The sequence below is a fragment of the Hyla sarda genome, chromosome 2 (assembly GCF_029499605.1).
Source record: "Hyla sarda isolate aHylSar1 chromosome 2, aHylSar1.hap1, whole genome shotgun sequence".
Classification (NCBI taxonomy): domain Eukaryota; kingdom Metazoa; phylum Chordata; class Amphibia; order Anura; family Hylidae; genus Hyla; species Hyla sarda.
In genome coordinates, this window is record NC_079190.1 from 283,364,775 (window position 1) to 283,381,079 (window position 16,305).

At 41.6% G+C, this 16,305-nt stretch overlaps 1 protein-coding gene across 3 annotated transcripts in view; it reads left to right on the forward strand.

The window, feature by feature from the left end:
- Positions 1 to 16,305, forward strand: part of THEMIS2 (thymocyte selection associated family member 2) — a 101,086-nt gene that overhangs the window by 60,208 nt on the left and 24,573 nt on the right. For all 3 annotated transcript variants that reach the window (XM_056557289.1, XM_056557287.1, XM_056557288.1), the window contains exons 2-4: positions 2,078 to 2,218; positions 5,759 to 6,163; positions 8,891 to 9,963. In XM_056557289.1, the coding sequence (XP_056413264.1) occupies positions 2,131 to 2,218; positions 5,759 to 6,163; positions 8,891 to 9,963 (1,566 nt within the window). In that variant the 5' untranslated portion in view covers positions 2,078 to 2,130. The remainder of the gene's footprint in view (positions 1 to 2,077; positions 2,219 to 5,758; positions 6,164 to 8,890; positions 9,964 to 16,305) is intronic.

Sequence of the window (16,305 nt, forward strand, 5' to 3'; positions counted from 1 at the left end):
GTTTCAGATTTTGTCCGTTCCTGTGTTACCTGTGCCCACGACAAAACTCCACGACAGAAACCAGCGGGTCTCTTAAAACCATTGCACATCCTGGAAACTCCTTGGTCTCACATAGCTATGGACTTTATTACTGATCTTCCATCTTCCTGCAATAATAGGGTCATCTGGGTGGTGGTCGATTGATTCTCTAAAATGGCTCATTTTGTTCCTTTACCAGGTCTTCCATCTGCTCCACAGCTGGCGAAACATTTTCTTCAGCATATTTTTCGCCTTCATGGCCTTCTGACTCACCTCGTCTCGGATCGTGGAGTACAATTGATTTCAAGTTCTGGTGTGCTCTCTGTTCCTGTCTTTACATCAAGCTGGACTTTTCCTCTGCCTATCACCCTCAGACCAACAGCCAGGTGGAGAGAGTGAACCAGATTCTGGGAGGCTATCTTTGTCATTTTGTCTTGGCTCAACAGGACGATTGGGTTGATCTTTTGCCTTGGGCGGAGTTATCTTACAATCAAAGACTCTGAGTCCATGAAGACATCTCCATTTTTTGTGGTCTAAGGACATCTTCCACGTATTCCTCTTCCTCTCCCAGCTGCTTCTGGAGTGCCAGCCATTGATGATCAAGTACGGGATTCTATGTCCATCTGGCAGGAGACCTGCCAATCTTTGTTTCATGCCTCTTCCCGTATGAAATCCCAAGCGGATAAGAAGAGAAGACCTCCTCCAACTTTCTCTTCTGGTGACAAAGTCTGTCTCTCTTCTAAATATATTTGTTTTAGGGTTCCCAGTTATAAGTTGGGTCCTCGCTTCCTGGGACCGTTTGAGGTTTTGCGCAGAATCAATCCTGTGTCTTATAAGCTCTGTCTGCCTGCCTCCTTACATATTCTTTTCATGTCTCCCTCCTCAAACCAGTTGTCTTTGATCAGTTTTCACAAAAACACATTGTTTCCTCTCCAGTCTCTGGTTCCTCAGATATTTTTTAAGTCAAGGAAATTTTGGTGACTAAAACCGTAAGGGGGAAACAATGTTTTTAGTAGACTGGAAGGGGTTCGGTCCTGAGGAAAGGTCATGGGGACTCGAAGAGAATATTCTGGACCACAAATTGCTCCGAAATTTTCTAAGACCGGAAAGAGGGGGAGACCAAGGGGTGGTTGGGGTGGGGACTGTTGCAGCGAGCGCTCAGGCCACTCACTCTGGCCGTGAGTGCTCTCCACCTCTTTCCTCCGGCAGGTCCGGGATTCGCATCGTGTGATGCGCCCGCATGCGATTCTCGGGCCGTCACTTACCCCTTGCTCCTGCTAGCTTCTCCACTGGTTCTGTTCCCCGGTGTGTGCTCCCGCCTCCTAGGGCGTGCGCGCCAGAGCTCTGAGATATAAAGGGCCAGTGCGCCCTTAATTAGTGTTTGCACCTGTCCCTTCCTTATAAGTATTTGCACCTCCCTCTATCTCTTGTCGGATCTTTGTGTGCCCTGTGCCCAAGAGAAAGCGCTTCTGTGTATAGCCCTGCCTGTGTTCTGAACTTCCGCTTCATGACCTGACCTTGCTTCTGTGCCACCTGCCTGCTGACCTCCTGTATGTTTCCTGACCACAAATCTGTGCCGCCAGCCCTGATCTCCTGCTAGACCTGACTACGAGTTACCACATCCTTCCTGTGCAGCGTTTCAACTCAGCAACCTGTGTGGACGAGTCTTGCCAGGGGTAGCGACCTGGATGCCGCTTGCCACAGCAAGTCCATCCTGCTTTGCGGCGGACTCTGGTGAAAACCAGCGGCACCTTAGACTCCGCTTCCTGGTATGGCCCACGTCATCTTCCACACAGGTACAGCGGATCCACCACCTCCGTGATTGCTACAACTAGGGACTGCCCCAATGGCTCGTCGCAAGAACCATAACTTTTTTTTATTCTTTTTCCCCTGTAATATTATATAGAATATTGATAAAAATGAGCCACTGCTGAAAATCTTTAACACAAAGTGCTATCCATGAGTTCTAAGTGTAAAGAAGCATGTTTAAGAAAAAAGAACTAGCAACAATGATCAATTATTTACATGATTTTATCATTATTACCCTTTTTGTTAACAGGTTCCATATATGACATCAGTGGCTCAGAGTGTTGTGTATCAACTGGAGATTTAATGAAAGTTGTTGATAAAGAGTTGCAGTCTGTTTCTCTTGAAAATCTACAAACAGGAATTAAAAAGAAACTAAAAATTAATTTTAAAGGTAAGTGTGTTATATTTCTGTTAATAAGCAGATAAGCAACGTGGACATTACACTTTTTTTAGTTTAGCAGTTTTAGTTGACAGTATTTCATTCAGTTTTTTGACCGAAGCCAGAAGTTGATTCAAAAGAAATAGTTAAGTCATGCTATAAACGCAAGATGTGAACAAAGCCTGAGTTATCACCCCTGTTTCTGTCTGTCATCTTCCTCTGTATCAATGTATAGATGACTGTATACTCCCCAAGGAGTTCATGAGCATTGCTCTGCAGTGCTAGTTAACTCCTCTCTTGCTAGGCCCACGCATAGTGTTTAGCAAGGGATTACAGTAAGCCAGAGATTGCTGGATTACTGTATTTTATTGCTGGGCAGGAGCTATACAATGTATCTCTCCTGCCGAGCCTGGGCTTTATCTGTGGCTGAGGAGAGGGGACTTCTGTCAGTAGTGACTGTAGTCTGAGCTCCAAAAAGTGTTTTAAAAGGAGAGGAGGAAAAAATGAAAATGCAAAAATAAAAATTGCTGTGTCCTTAATAGGTTAAACTTTACTTCCGTGTCCATGTCTGAGACTGCTTGTTTGACTGGTTCTAGGAAGCTAAACTCCCATTATAGAGACAGGCACATAGGGGGAGATTTATTAAAGCCTGTGTAGAGAAAAAGTTGACCAGTTGCCCATAGCAACCAATCAAATCATTTATTTTATTATTCAGAGACCTTTTAAAAAATGAAAGAAGCGAGCTGAGCAACTGGTTGCTTTATCTTCTGCACATGTTTTTATAAATCTCCCCCATTTTGCATGTAAAGCTGGTCAATTAACCCCTTAAGGACAATGGACGTACTCCTACGCCCCCGTTTCCGAGTCCTTAAGGACCGAGGACGTAGGAGTACGTCCTGTTCATTCCCGGCCCCCTGCCGCTAGCCGGAGGGGAGCCGGTGCCCGATGCCTGGTGCCCTGATGACCAATCAGGGCACCTGCTGCGGGTGTCAATCCCGCAACCCACTCCGCCCCTCTTCCGGAGGACGTGAGCGGGTGTGGGAAGAAGACCCGGGGAGCTGGGGACCCCGATCCCCGGCATCAATGTTGGGATCGGGGCCCCAGGAGCCGTGGCGGCGGCGAGGGACTGACCTGCAGCGTGGAGCAGCAGTAGGAGGTGAGTGACAGCCTCCTGCTGTTGCTTAGCAACAGCTCCCAGCATGAAAAAAGGGCATGCTGGGAGCTGTAGTTATGCAACAGCAGGAGACAGACCCCCACAACTCCCAGCATTCCCTTATGGGCATGCTGGGACTTATAGTTTTGCAACAGCTGGAGGCACATGTTTTTCTATGGAAAAGTGTACCTTCAGCTGTTGTATAACTACAACTCCCAGCTTGCACAATCAGCTGAAGTGCATGCTGAGAGTTGTAGTGGTACATCTGCTGGTTGCAATACTACAACTCCCAGCATGCCCGTTGGCTGTCGGTGACTGCTGAGAGTTGTAGTTTTGCAACAGCTGAAGGCACACTGGTTGTGAAACACTGAGTTAAGTAGCAAACCAGTGTGTCTCCAGCTGTTGCATAACTACAATCCCCAGCCAAAGTAGTTTGCCTCCAGCTGTTGCATAACTACAAGACCCAGCATGCCCTTCCGCTGTCCGTACATGCTGGGGGTTGTAGCTTTTGCAACAGCTGAAGGCACACTGGTTGCAAAACACTGAGTTTGTTACCAAACTCGGTGTTTCCCAACCAGTGTGCCTCCAGCTGTTACAAAACTAAAACTTCCAGCATGCACTGATAGACCGTACATGCTGGGAGTTGCAGTTTTGCAACAGCTGGATGTTCCCCCCTCCCCAATGTGAACGTACAGGGTACACTCACATGGGCGGAGGTTTACAGTAAGTATCCGGCTGAAAGTTTGAGCTGCGGCAACTCAAACTGCCAGCGAAAAACTACTGTGAACCCCCGCCCGTGCGACTGTACCCTAAAAACACTACACTACACTAACACACAATAAAATAAAAAGTAAAAAACACTACATATACACATACCCCTACACAGCCAAGCATTTTAGGTTAAAAAAATATATATTTTTTTTTATATATGCAAAACATATCGTGAAACACCTGTAGGGTATTAAGGTTCACATTACCCCTTGTTACGTTCCCCGAAGGGTCTAGTTTCCAAAATGGTATGCCATGTGTTTTTTTTTTGCTGTCCTGGCACCGTAGGGGCTTCCTAAAGGTGACATGCCCCCCAAAAACCATTTGTCGCTCCTTCCCTTCTGAGCCCTCTACTGCGCCTGCCGAACAATTAACATAGACATATGAGGTATGTCCTTACTCGAGAGAAATTGGGTTTCAAATACAAGTAAAAATTTTCTCCTTTTTACCCCTTGCAAAAATTCAAAAATTGGGTCTACAAGAACATGCGAGTGTAAAAAATGAAGATTTAGAATTTTCTCCTTCACTTTGCTGCTATTCCCGTGAAACACCTAAAGGGTTAAAACACTTACTGAATGTCATTTTGAATACTTTGGAGGGTGCAGTTTTTATAATGGGATCATTTGTGGGGTATTTCTAAGATGAAGACCCTTCAAATCCACTTCAAAACTGAACTGGTCACTGAAAAATAGTGAGTTTGAAAATTTTGTGAAAAATCTCAAAATTGCTGCTGAACTTTGAAGCCCTCTAGTGTCTTCCAAAAGTAAAAACTCATAAATTTTATTATGCAAACATAAAGTAGACATATTGTATATGTGAACCGAAACAAAAAAATATTTTGAATATCCATTTTCCTTACAAGCAGAAAGCTTCAAAGTTAAAAAAAATACAAAATTTTAATTTTTTTCATCAAATTTGGGGATTTTTCACCAAGAAAGGATGCAAATTACCATACAATTTTACCACTATGTTAAAGTAGAATATGTCACAAAAAAACATTCTCGGAATCAGAATGATAAGTTCATTGATTCCAGAGTTATTAATGTTTAAAGTGACAGTGGTCAGATTTGCAAAAAACGCTCTGGTCCTTAAGGTGTAAAATGGCCTGATCCTTAAGGGGTTAAAGTCACTTAAAGGGGTACACCGCCAAAAAACATCTTAACCCCTATCCAAAGGCGGGACCTCCGCGATCTCCAGGCTGGCAGCTGTGGCGTAGGGAACATGGAGTCATGGAGCTTCCATGTTCGTGACGTCATGCCACGCCCCCTCCATTCATGTCTATTGGAGGGGGCGTGACGGCTAGTACACAGCTATCATGCCTCCTCCCATAGGCATGAATGGAGGCGGCGTGGTGGCTGTAGTCACCAGTCATCCTGCACGGATTACTGGGGTGCCGCGCCGGAGATTGAGGGGGTCCCCTCTGGCGGGACCCCCGTGATCATACATCTTATCCCATATCCTTTGGACAGGGGATAAGATGTTTTTAGCCACAGTAACCCTTTAATAAAACATCAGTAACCATTTATAATATCAAGAAATCAGTTACAAGAAAAATGTTACCAGGTTTTTTTTTTTATTACCCATAAAAGTATATTCTAATTATATAACCAAAGTAAATCCATGTATTCAAGGTACGTTTCAAGTCAGCGTGGATAACTGCATACATGACACTCTTGACAAGTTACTTCAGAAGATACCCTGTGATTATTCAAGCCATACATACTGGTTTACCTCTGCATCAGATTTTACTGTGGGAGAACATGTTATCCAGAAGCTACAACCTATTCAACTATTGTTTACTGACAGAAACACAGATTGCGGTGAATGTCGCATCTTTGAGGGTTCTCATTCATATAACATCAAAATTCCTTTATCGACAAGGGGACAATTTTACGAGTGTGAAAAAGAAAAATTGTATACACTGGAGCAGATCTTACAAGAACCAAGTTTAAGTAAATGCAAATTCAGATGCCAAGAATTTGGTCCTGGAATATTCAGGCTTTCTCCTGAGTATGAAATCAAAACAATTATGCAAAGTAAGTCAATTTTTGTTACCATTTGTGAGATATCGCTTAGAGCTTATTAAGACTAAAGCTATGTTCACACCGGCAATGTCCGAACGGAAATTTCCATGCGGACATTGCCCTATCAGAACTAGGACGTTTCAGAAATGCTCATAGATAGCAATGCATTTCTGTGCGGAGCCCATAGAAAGAATAGATATGTCTATTCTTTCTCCAGACACCGGAATTTAAATTTTCCACGCCAAATGTTTCCAGCACGGAAATTCTGCTATGTGAACCGCGCAGCAGAATCCCATTGAAATGAATGGGAATCTGCTGCTTCAGAATCTCTGTGCATGATTTGAACATAGCCTAAGATTTTCTGTCTTTGTACTCTCATGTCTGCTACCACATGCTTGCAACATATCATACTTAAAAATAAATTTTCTCTCTCTCACCATTACTTATTCTGGGACTATAAATCTTTTCTGTTATTATTATTATTATTATTTTTTTTTTTTTATCATTGCATTGTTTTAATTCGGGGATTAAGAAAAAATTCCTTACATCTTTATAAAAAAAATTCTCAGTTTCTCTTCTGCAGCATGCATGTTTTCATACAGTGCAGAAGGTTTTGTCTGGGTCTTAGTAAAATTCGAGGAACCGCTTGAGGGCTCAAACTTCAGCCCTCTCTCTCCTGCTTCCCTGAATGATCTTCTACAATAATTTATAACCAGATCAAAGTTGACCTATTTATCTAGTTAATGTATGTCCAACACTTGGAATCAGCAGTCATGCTGAAGGCATCCATACCTTTCCCCATCAGCTCTGGGAAAACTGCAAATTAGAGATGAAGCCTGCAGAGCAAATGTGCCCAAAAATACCATATAAGTTATATAATGGCCAGAAACAGTGCTGCACCTCATGTACACACACATGATAGCCTATCTTGAAAAGCTACTTGAAATGACAGGTACACTATAAGCATAAAAATTTAATAAATTATCCAGTTCCATTCTTGTCCATGGACCATGTCTATTATTGCAGCTTGGCTCCAGACAGTTAAAGGGGTACTCCGGTGGCAAACTTGTTTTTTTTTAATCAACTGGTGCCAGAAAGTTAAACAGATTTGTAAATTACTTCTATTAAATCATCTTAATCCTTCCAGTACTTATTAGCTGCTGAATACTACGGAGGAAATTATTTTTCTTTTTGGAACATAGAGCTCTCTGCTGAATCATGAGCACAGTGCTCTCTGCTGACATCTCTGTCCAATTTAAGAACTGTCCAGAGTAGGAGAAAATCCCCATAGAAAACACATGCTGCTCTGGACAGTTCCTAAAATGGACAGAGATGCCAGCAGAGAGCACTGTGGTCATGATGTCAGCAGAGAGCACTGTGTTCCAAAAAGAAAAAGAATTTCCTCTGTAGTATTCAGCAGCTAATAAGTACTGGAAGGATTAAGATTTTTTAATAGAAGTAATTTATAAATCATACAAAAAAAGAAGATTGCAGCAGCACACTTGGTCAAAAAATGGAGGCTCTTAGCGCACTTTTGGATCAAAACGTGTCCCCCCATCCACCACGCGAAGGTGGACTCATTTCGGATGGGACCCTAACACACATTCTAACACTCATAACACTCACCTCTTGCTGGGCATATAGCCTCTGACTGGGTTACAAGCTGGATCCATCAATTTAAATTAAAATACCTCCTGTGAAAAAGGGGGAGGGGTGCACGGCTACAGAGGGTGCCATTCCCCCTAAGTTGTAAAAAAAGAAAAATAGCCAGCACAACTACCTAAAACACGCTGCTGTGGCAAATACAGAGTAACCAAAAAAGGAAGATTGCAGCAGCACACTTGGTCAAAAAATGGAGGCTAATTTACAAATCTGTTTAACTTTCTGGCACCAGTTGATTTATAAAAAAAAAAAGTTTTCCACCAGAGTACCCCTTTAAATAGTGGTAAACTGCAACACCAGATAGACCATGGACAAAAGTGTTGATGTTTATTAAAACAAATCTTAACCTTATTCTATTCCAGGACAACTAGCTGAAAGGAAATATGTAACTACCTTTAGTTTAAATCAGGTTTTTATGTTAAACACATTTTTAGGAATTTTTAGTGATATTATGGATTTTACTATCTTAATATTTAAAATAATCCTGCAATGTTTTATTCTACCCACTGAGCCTAATAGTAACCTGACCATTTTCTTTTTTAGCAGTCTCCTCTTTATCATTACTGGCAGGAATACAATGAAAGGTGACACCAGTATATAGGATCAGACCATTTACAATAGGTGATTGTCACAGCTCACATCCTCTATACTGTATGTCTGTGTATATGAGGGAGAGTATGGAAGTATAAAGTGGTGCACAATTACAAACAATACAGTCCTTGTAAACCTCCAATAATATAGGAGAATGATGGTGGTACTCACTACAACTTCTTACACCCATGGCTTTATTAGACAATCCTCCAAACTACAGCAGATTGGGTTAAATGCTCCATGTGGATTGGCCAGGCAACAGTTGATTCACAGTTACTTCGCCTTTTTACGCCTATTATTATTAGATCAGAGCAGAAGCTCAGGTAATATGGCTGCCTTACAATAATGTACAAAAAAATGATATTTCAGTGCAATTTTTCAATATCTTACTCTAATCAATAAAAATAAATAAAGGTGACACATTTCTTTAAGTAACAGTTGTAGATATAACCATATTCAATTGACACTCATATTTCTCCACCTTAGTGAGAAAAGGATTTGTGAAGATGCCATCAAGTCTAGAAGTTGATGTTGTCGACATCACCGATCACTGCGGAACCCTCACATTTGTCCAGCCTTTGTCTTTGACTGATATTTTTGACCACCAACAGAAATTTCCTGTTGTAGCAGAAATTCTGGATGCAGCAGAGGTTCAACACTTGGTAAAAAATGACTCTTACTCAACTCTACAAAATGGACAGAAAATTATAATTTACAGAAAAATTCTTTCAAAGAAAGTTCTTGCCACAGGTATTAAAGGAAAGACCTCAAAATACTTTTATATCTATGACTCATACCAAGGCAAATTTCGTCAAAGACCAAGGGAGTTTGTTTCCATCTTTGAACTCTGGGCCAAAGCCCTAGAAGGTACTAAACTTAAAGTTGTCACAACCCAGGATTGTGAAAGTCGTGATGAAAATTTTCCTTCCCTTTGTATCGGAGATCATTTACAGGTTTTATACCATACCAAAACTGTCTTAACTACTTCTATGGGACCACAAGAAACTGATGTTTTAGTCTGCAATAAAGGTACAGTAGATGAAGATGATGATGACGATGATAAACCAGAGGAAATAATGCTTCCTATATATATGGAAGGGCGATTTGTTGAAGAAGTTAAAGACACTAAAAAATACAAACTTTTCAATATAATACAGAAACTCACACTTCCTTGTGAGGTTAAGGTAGTAACAAAAGACACATCTTTATTAAATGATCCTCTGGCATTACTTCCTTCTATTAGACTAGAAGAGATTATGGAAGAGTCTGCATTATTTGCTTCCTTGTATGACAAACCTTTAGAGTGTTTTGAGTTGTCAATTAAAAACGTAAACATTTCTGTGGTTTTATTGGAAGATACAGTGTCATCTCCTGCTGGGCTGACTAACTCCACAAAAGTAGAAGAACTTACAGAGTGCTTCTATTACAACTTAAGAAAAGACCTGCCAAGCCAACAACTTCCACCTCCTAGACCACCAAAGAGAGAAGTGAAAGCTAAGGAAAAAATCCCATGCAACAAGCCTGTGGAGACCAGAAAAACTCTTCCTCCGAAACTAAAGGTACCATAATGTAGCGATAACTTGTGATTAATAAAAGGATGTTAACCCTACAGTTGTTTTTTCACAAGCAGTAGTAGAAGAAAGAGTACAAAAAGTGTTACACAGTATAGAGAAAACTATCATTGATTGACCCTATTTTAGAAGTTACCCTTCAGGCATTTATTTAGGGGTGCAGTGTGCTATTTAACTAGACAGAAGGAGGATTTGTTTTCTGGGAACAGTTATATTTTTAATGCCATTATTTTTGGCTACAAATAATGTATTTGTACATTTTCTGTTTATTAGGCATTACTGACCTATTATCTTTATTTTGTGGGTCAGTGTGGATATGGTGATACCAAATTTGTATATATCTTTATAAAAATGTTATCGTTTTACTATTTTTGTACAATAGAAATTATGTAAAAAATATTATCTTTTTGATAGGATTAATCATTTAGGTGAACACACCAGGTGTGTTCTGTAAAGGAAAGGTTTTTTTTTAACAGAGGTGCTGATGGAGTAACTAAAGGTGTCCCCCTCTTTAAGAAATTACATATATAGTGTGGCTATTACTGAAAAAAAAAAACAAGGAGGCCCATGTGCCATGTTTCCCCCATATGCCATTTTATTCCTCCACATCCCCTTCTGTGCGTCATCATACCCCCCCCCCCCTCCCCATGACCCCCTGCTGTGCATTTCAGCCGGCTCAGCTGCAGGGGCTCAGCGTCTTGGTGGGTCTGACTTCCTCTGCTCTGCACTGACAAGTGACCTCCCGCTCCGTAGCATGACATCACTAGTCAGTGCCGGCAGCCACTGCTGCTCACTTATTTTAACTCCTAGAGGACGCAGGTTGTACAGGTACACCCTGGACACCTGGGAATTAGCGCACCAGGATGTACATGTACGTCCCGCAACGGCTATGAAATGAATGCAAGAGCTATGTTTGCATCATAGACCAGCCAGGGACCCTCCGGTAATTCCGGACATCAGTAATCACACCGATGTTCACCATTAACCCCTCAAATGCTGTGATCAATATTGATCACTGCATCTTCAGCCTTTCGGGTGGTTGATCTGATTGCCTGCGGCACAGCAGCGGGGGATCAGCTCAGCTAAGATGGTGGACGGAGGTCTCCTTACCTGTCTCATGCCGTCATCATGGGGTCTTCTTCTCTGGTCTGCCTTGCAGCAGCCCAGAGAAGTAGATCTCAGATAACACTGATCAGTGCATATGCATAGCACTGATCAGTTTTAGCAAACTAATGATTGTAATAAATAGTCCCCTGTGGGGACAAAAAAAGTGTAAAATTTTTTTTCCCTAAAAGTGAATAAGTCCCTCCACCAATAAATTCATTTAAGAAATAAAAATAAATCAACATACTGTACTTGGTATCTTTGCATGCGAAAATGTCTGATATATTAATATATTATGTTAATGATCCCTTACAGTGGATGGCGTAAACGTAAAAAATATAAAAGTCCAAAAATACAGATTTCTTATAACATTATAAAGTGGGTATCAAAAGTTTGGGCACCCCAAGTAAAAATTTGTATTAATGTGCATAAAGAAGCCAAGGAAAGATGAAAAAATCTCCAAAAGGCATCAAATTACAGATTAGACATTCTTATAATATGTCAACAAAAGTTAGATTTTATTTCCATCATTTACACTTTCAAAATAACAGAAAACAAAAAATGGCGTCTGCAAAAGTTTGGGCACCCTGCAGAATCTATAGCATGCACTGCCCCTTTGCAAAGCTGAGACCTGCCAGTGTCATGGATTGCTCTCAATCATCATCTGGGAAGTCCAGGTGATGTCAATCTCAAAGGTTTTAAATGCCCAGACTCATCTGAACTTGCCCCAACAATCAGCACCATGGGTTCTTCTAAGCAGTTATCTAGAAATCTGAAACTGAAAATAGTTGATGCTCACAAAGCTGGAGAAGGCTATAAGAAGATAGCAAAATGTTTACAGATGTCAATATTCTCTGTTCGGAATGTAATTAAGAAATGGCAGTCATCAGGAACAGTGGAAGTTAAAGCAAGATCTGGAAGACCAAGAAAAATATCAGACAGAACAGCTCGCAGGATTGTGAGAAAAAAAACAAAAAACAAAGCCCACGTTTGACTGCACAATCCCTCCAGAAAGATCTGGAAGACACTGGAGTTGTGGTACACTATTCTACTATAAAGAGATACTTGTACAAATATGGTCTTCATGGAAGAGTCATCAGAAGAAAACCTCTTCTACGTCCTCACCACAAAAATCAGCATTTGAACTTTGCAAATGATCATATAGACAAGCCTGCTACATTTTGGAAACAAGTTCTGTGGACCGATGAGGTTAAAATTGAACTTTTTGGCCGGAATGGGCAACGGTACGTTTGGAGAAGAAGGGGAACAGAATTTAATGAAAAGAACCTCTGTCCAACTGTTAAGCATGGGGATGGATCAATCATGCTTTGGGGTTGTATTGCAGCCAGTGGCACAGGGAACATCTCACAAGTAGAAGGAAAAATGGATTCAATAAAATTTCAGAAAATTTTGGATGCTAACTTGATGCCATCTGTGAAAAAGCTGAAGTTAAAGAGAGGATGGCTTCTACAAACAGATAATGATCCTAAACACACCTCGAAATCCACGGGGGATTACATCAAGAGGCGTAAACTGAAGGTTTTGCCATGGCCTTCACAATCTCCTGACCTCAACATAATTGAAAATCTATGGATAGACCTTAAAAGAGCAGTGCGTGACAGACAGCCCAGAAATCTCAAAGAACTGGAACACTTTTGCGAGGAAGAATGGGCAAAGATACCTCAAACAAGAATTGAAAGACTCTTGGCTGGCTACAAAAAGTGTTTACAAGCTGTGATACTGCCAAAGGGGTAGTACAAGATATTAACTCTGCAGGGTGCCCAAACTTTTGCAGACACCATATTGAAACATGTGAAAAAAATTGCGGTTTTCTTTCCAATTTTCCCCACAAATAATACTTTCTTTGGTTTCACCATATATTTTATGGTAAAATGAAAGGTGTTAGTACAAAGTTCAATTGGTCACGCAAAAAAACTGCCTCAATATGGGTCTGTGGATGGAAAAAGGAGACAAGAAGGCAAGGAAGAAAAAGTGAAAAGTGAAAAAGAATGTGAAAGCAAAAATGTATATTTCCTGTGTCCTCAAGGTCAAAATGGGCTGAGTCCTTAAGGGGCTAATTGGCCACAGCCCATGCTGCAGAACTTAAAAAGGCTGCCTGCACAGTGGGCACTTTAAATCAGTTAGCAGTGGCGGCTGCTGCAGGGCTGGACGGCACCCAGGTTGGAAAGGCCTGTGCTAGGCAAAAGATTCGGGGCACTGATCCCTTTATCTGGGGCACATGCCCTGAATCTTATTGCCAAGTTATATCACTGTTAATGTAGCAACCTTACTTAACTCTTTTTTGCTGGGTAGGAGGTATACAATGTACACAGCTCAGCTCTGCTAGGAGCAAGGACTCCTGACCGTAAAGTTTAAGGAGTTCCTGTACAGTATACAGCATATGACTGGCAGAGGTAAGTAATGATGCTATGCATCACTACTTACCTCCTTACACACTGTGGTATGGGCACTCTGCATCTCTCTGCACTCTCACAAAAGTGAGAACACTCCTAAGTAGAAATGCCCAAATTGGGCCTAATTAGCCAATTTTCCCTCCCCAGTGGCATGTGACTCGTTACGTGTTACAAGGTCTTACATGTGAATGGAGAGTGTCTTATAAAGGGGGGCTGAGCAAGGAGCCCATAGGCCAACTACGGGTCACCTGGTGCTCTCTGGGTAACAGAACATATGACATGAACATGTGACAACACTTATCATGTGACTTACAACCATGTGACCATATCAAAGGTCCTTTACCCTTAGTACATAACTTATACACATTATGGGGGAACCCTGCAGGTAAGCCCTGAGGACTTACAGGGACTCAACCAGACAGGACTGTAAGAGCATATCCCATACTGGGACATCACAAACACCACTACTTAAGTAAAGTCACCCTCAATGTCCGTCCTGGAAGGCTTTGAGGAGCGAAATGGCCATGGGGCCATATGCAGTCCTGGGGCATTGCAATTAACGTCCATATCCAGGCTGTTTGTTGACAAGAACTGATAATGCAATAGAGTCTCTGTATCATTGTGCATACATGCTCTGTTAGATTTGTATAACTGAAAATAACCATGGAATTACTGGAGAATAAGGACTATGTATAATAATGACAACATACATATAACTATGGTATAAACATGACTTATGGACAATGACTATGCATTTTATGATATTCGACTATGCATATTATGACAGCTGGCTATACATATATTACATTTGACTATACATTTAACACTCTATACATGACTAGACATGACACTAGCAGATTGGGTTGCCGGAGGCTTTCTCTGCCCAATGCCTTGGCTACTGGGGTCCCTTGGCATTACACACTTTTCCCCAGAACACTAGTTATTTTTATGCTAGACATTTTCTTATGCTAGGCATTTTTTAGATAACATTTGACATTCATTACCTCTGACTTTTGAATTACGTGCGTTTGTGGGAACAGGAATATATTCTGGCCAGCAAAGTATCCTGAGCACGTGGACACAAGAAATTACATTAGATATTTTAGACACATAAGACATTTGTATGGACTGTGTAGTTGTGAATGTTACAGTCCTAATGTACAGTGGATATGTGTACATGACTTTGTGTAAATGTGTAGTACATGACTTTACTCTTTACTGTACATGATGCTAGCGATGGGGTGAAATGTTACTTCTCCTAATTGGTTAAGGATAACCCCTACAAGAAAACTGCCAGACATCAGAGAACACGGTACACTACGACTTTTTTCGCTTCTTATACCGGGCTCCAACAAAATGGCCGCTGGCCGAAACACAGATGGTGTTGCACAGGGGTAGATGGTGTTAACCCCTTAGTGTTCGTGATGCCAGGGCGTGGTTTGATTATGTAACCACCCAAAGGTAATCCCGTTACTCCTAGGTTAGGCAGGGGTAAATAATAGTCCAAGGCCTGGTTAAGGTTAACGGTAGCTTTACTGAAGTTGAACAGGTATAACAATCTTTAGAGGGTAGTAGGGTTCCCAGAGAGGTTACCAGTAACACAAGGAACCTCACAGCTTGCTGGGACTTGCAGTGACTTGACAGATTCTAGCACAGCCACGCTGACGATAACTGACTTGAGTTGACTGAAGATAGTGACAGCAGACAAAGATGACTTGACTTACAGATCTGTGGCTACAATTTAGGCTTGAGGCCTAGAGATGTACTGGACACTGGTTCTGAGACATCTGAAAAGTGAAACACAAGAGAGCGATTGTAGTACCTCCCCTCTTATAAAGGGGGGCTGAGGTAGCAAAACATATGACATGATTATTTAACAACCCTTAACATGTGACTAACAAACATGTGACCAACAAACATGTGACCATATCAAAGGTCCTTTACCATTAGTATATAACTTATACACATTATGGGGGAACATTGCAGGTAAGCCCTTAGGATGTACAGGGACTCAACCAGACAGGACTGTAAGAGCATATCCCGTACTGGGACATCACATATATCTGTAGTTTACACAGCTGATAAGTACTGGAAGGGTTGATATTTTTAAATAGAAGTAATTTACAAATCCGGGCAAAAAAGAAAGTTTGAATGGCGCTCACCTCCTCCGTGCAGGTGCAGTCAGTCCTCCTCCACTGTCTCCAAAGTAAATATCCAGAAGATGCACAGAACTGGTTAAACCATTACTTTATTGAAAATCCATGTTAAAATCCATACGATACAAACAGGAGCACACTGGAAAGTGTGGAGGTAACAACCTCCCCCTCTCTGATGCGTTTCCGCCCTACCGGGCCTTAATCATAGATGATCAGACACGCTCCGGGGGCTGATTACAAACGGGGTGCCACGTGCATGATCACAGGCGTCCCCAGCTGCGGGACTCCCGCGATCAGGCATCTTATCCCCTATCCTTTGGATAGGGGAGAAGATGTGTAAGCACCGGAGTACCCCTTTAAACTAGGAAGGGGGGCTAAAGAGTGATAATCCATGACTACAAATCCCTCCTGAAACAATGCCAGAACATGTCAGTAGCACAGAGGTTAAGAAATGACAAGCACAGAGTCCTGTCTACAAATGCTCACAGTTTAGGTTATAAAATCAATGAACTTGGGTCAATAATGCCATCTGAGAATGTAGATTTAGTGGCTGTTACTGAGACATGGTTTAATGAAAGTAATGACTGGGACATAACCATACCAGGATACTCTTTATACAGAAAAGACAGGAGACAAAAAAGCATAAAATCTAAGCT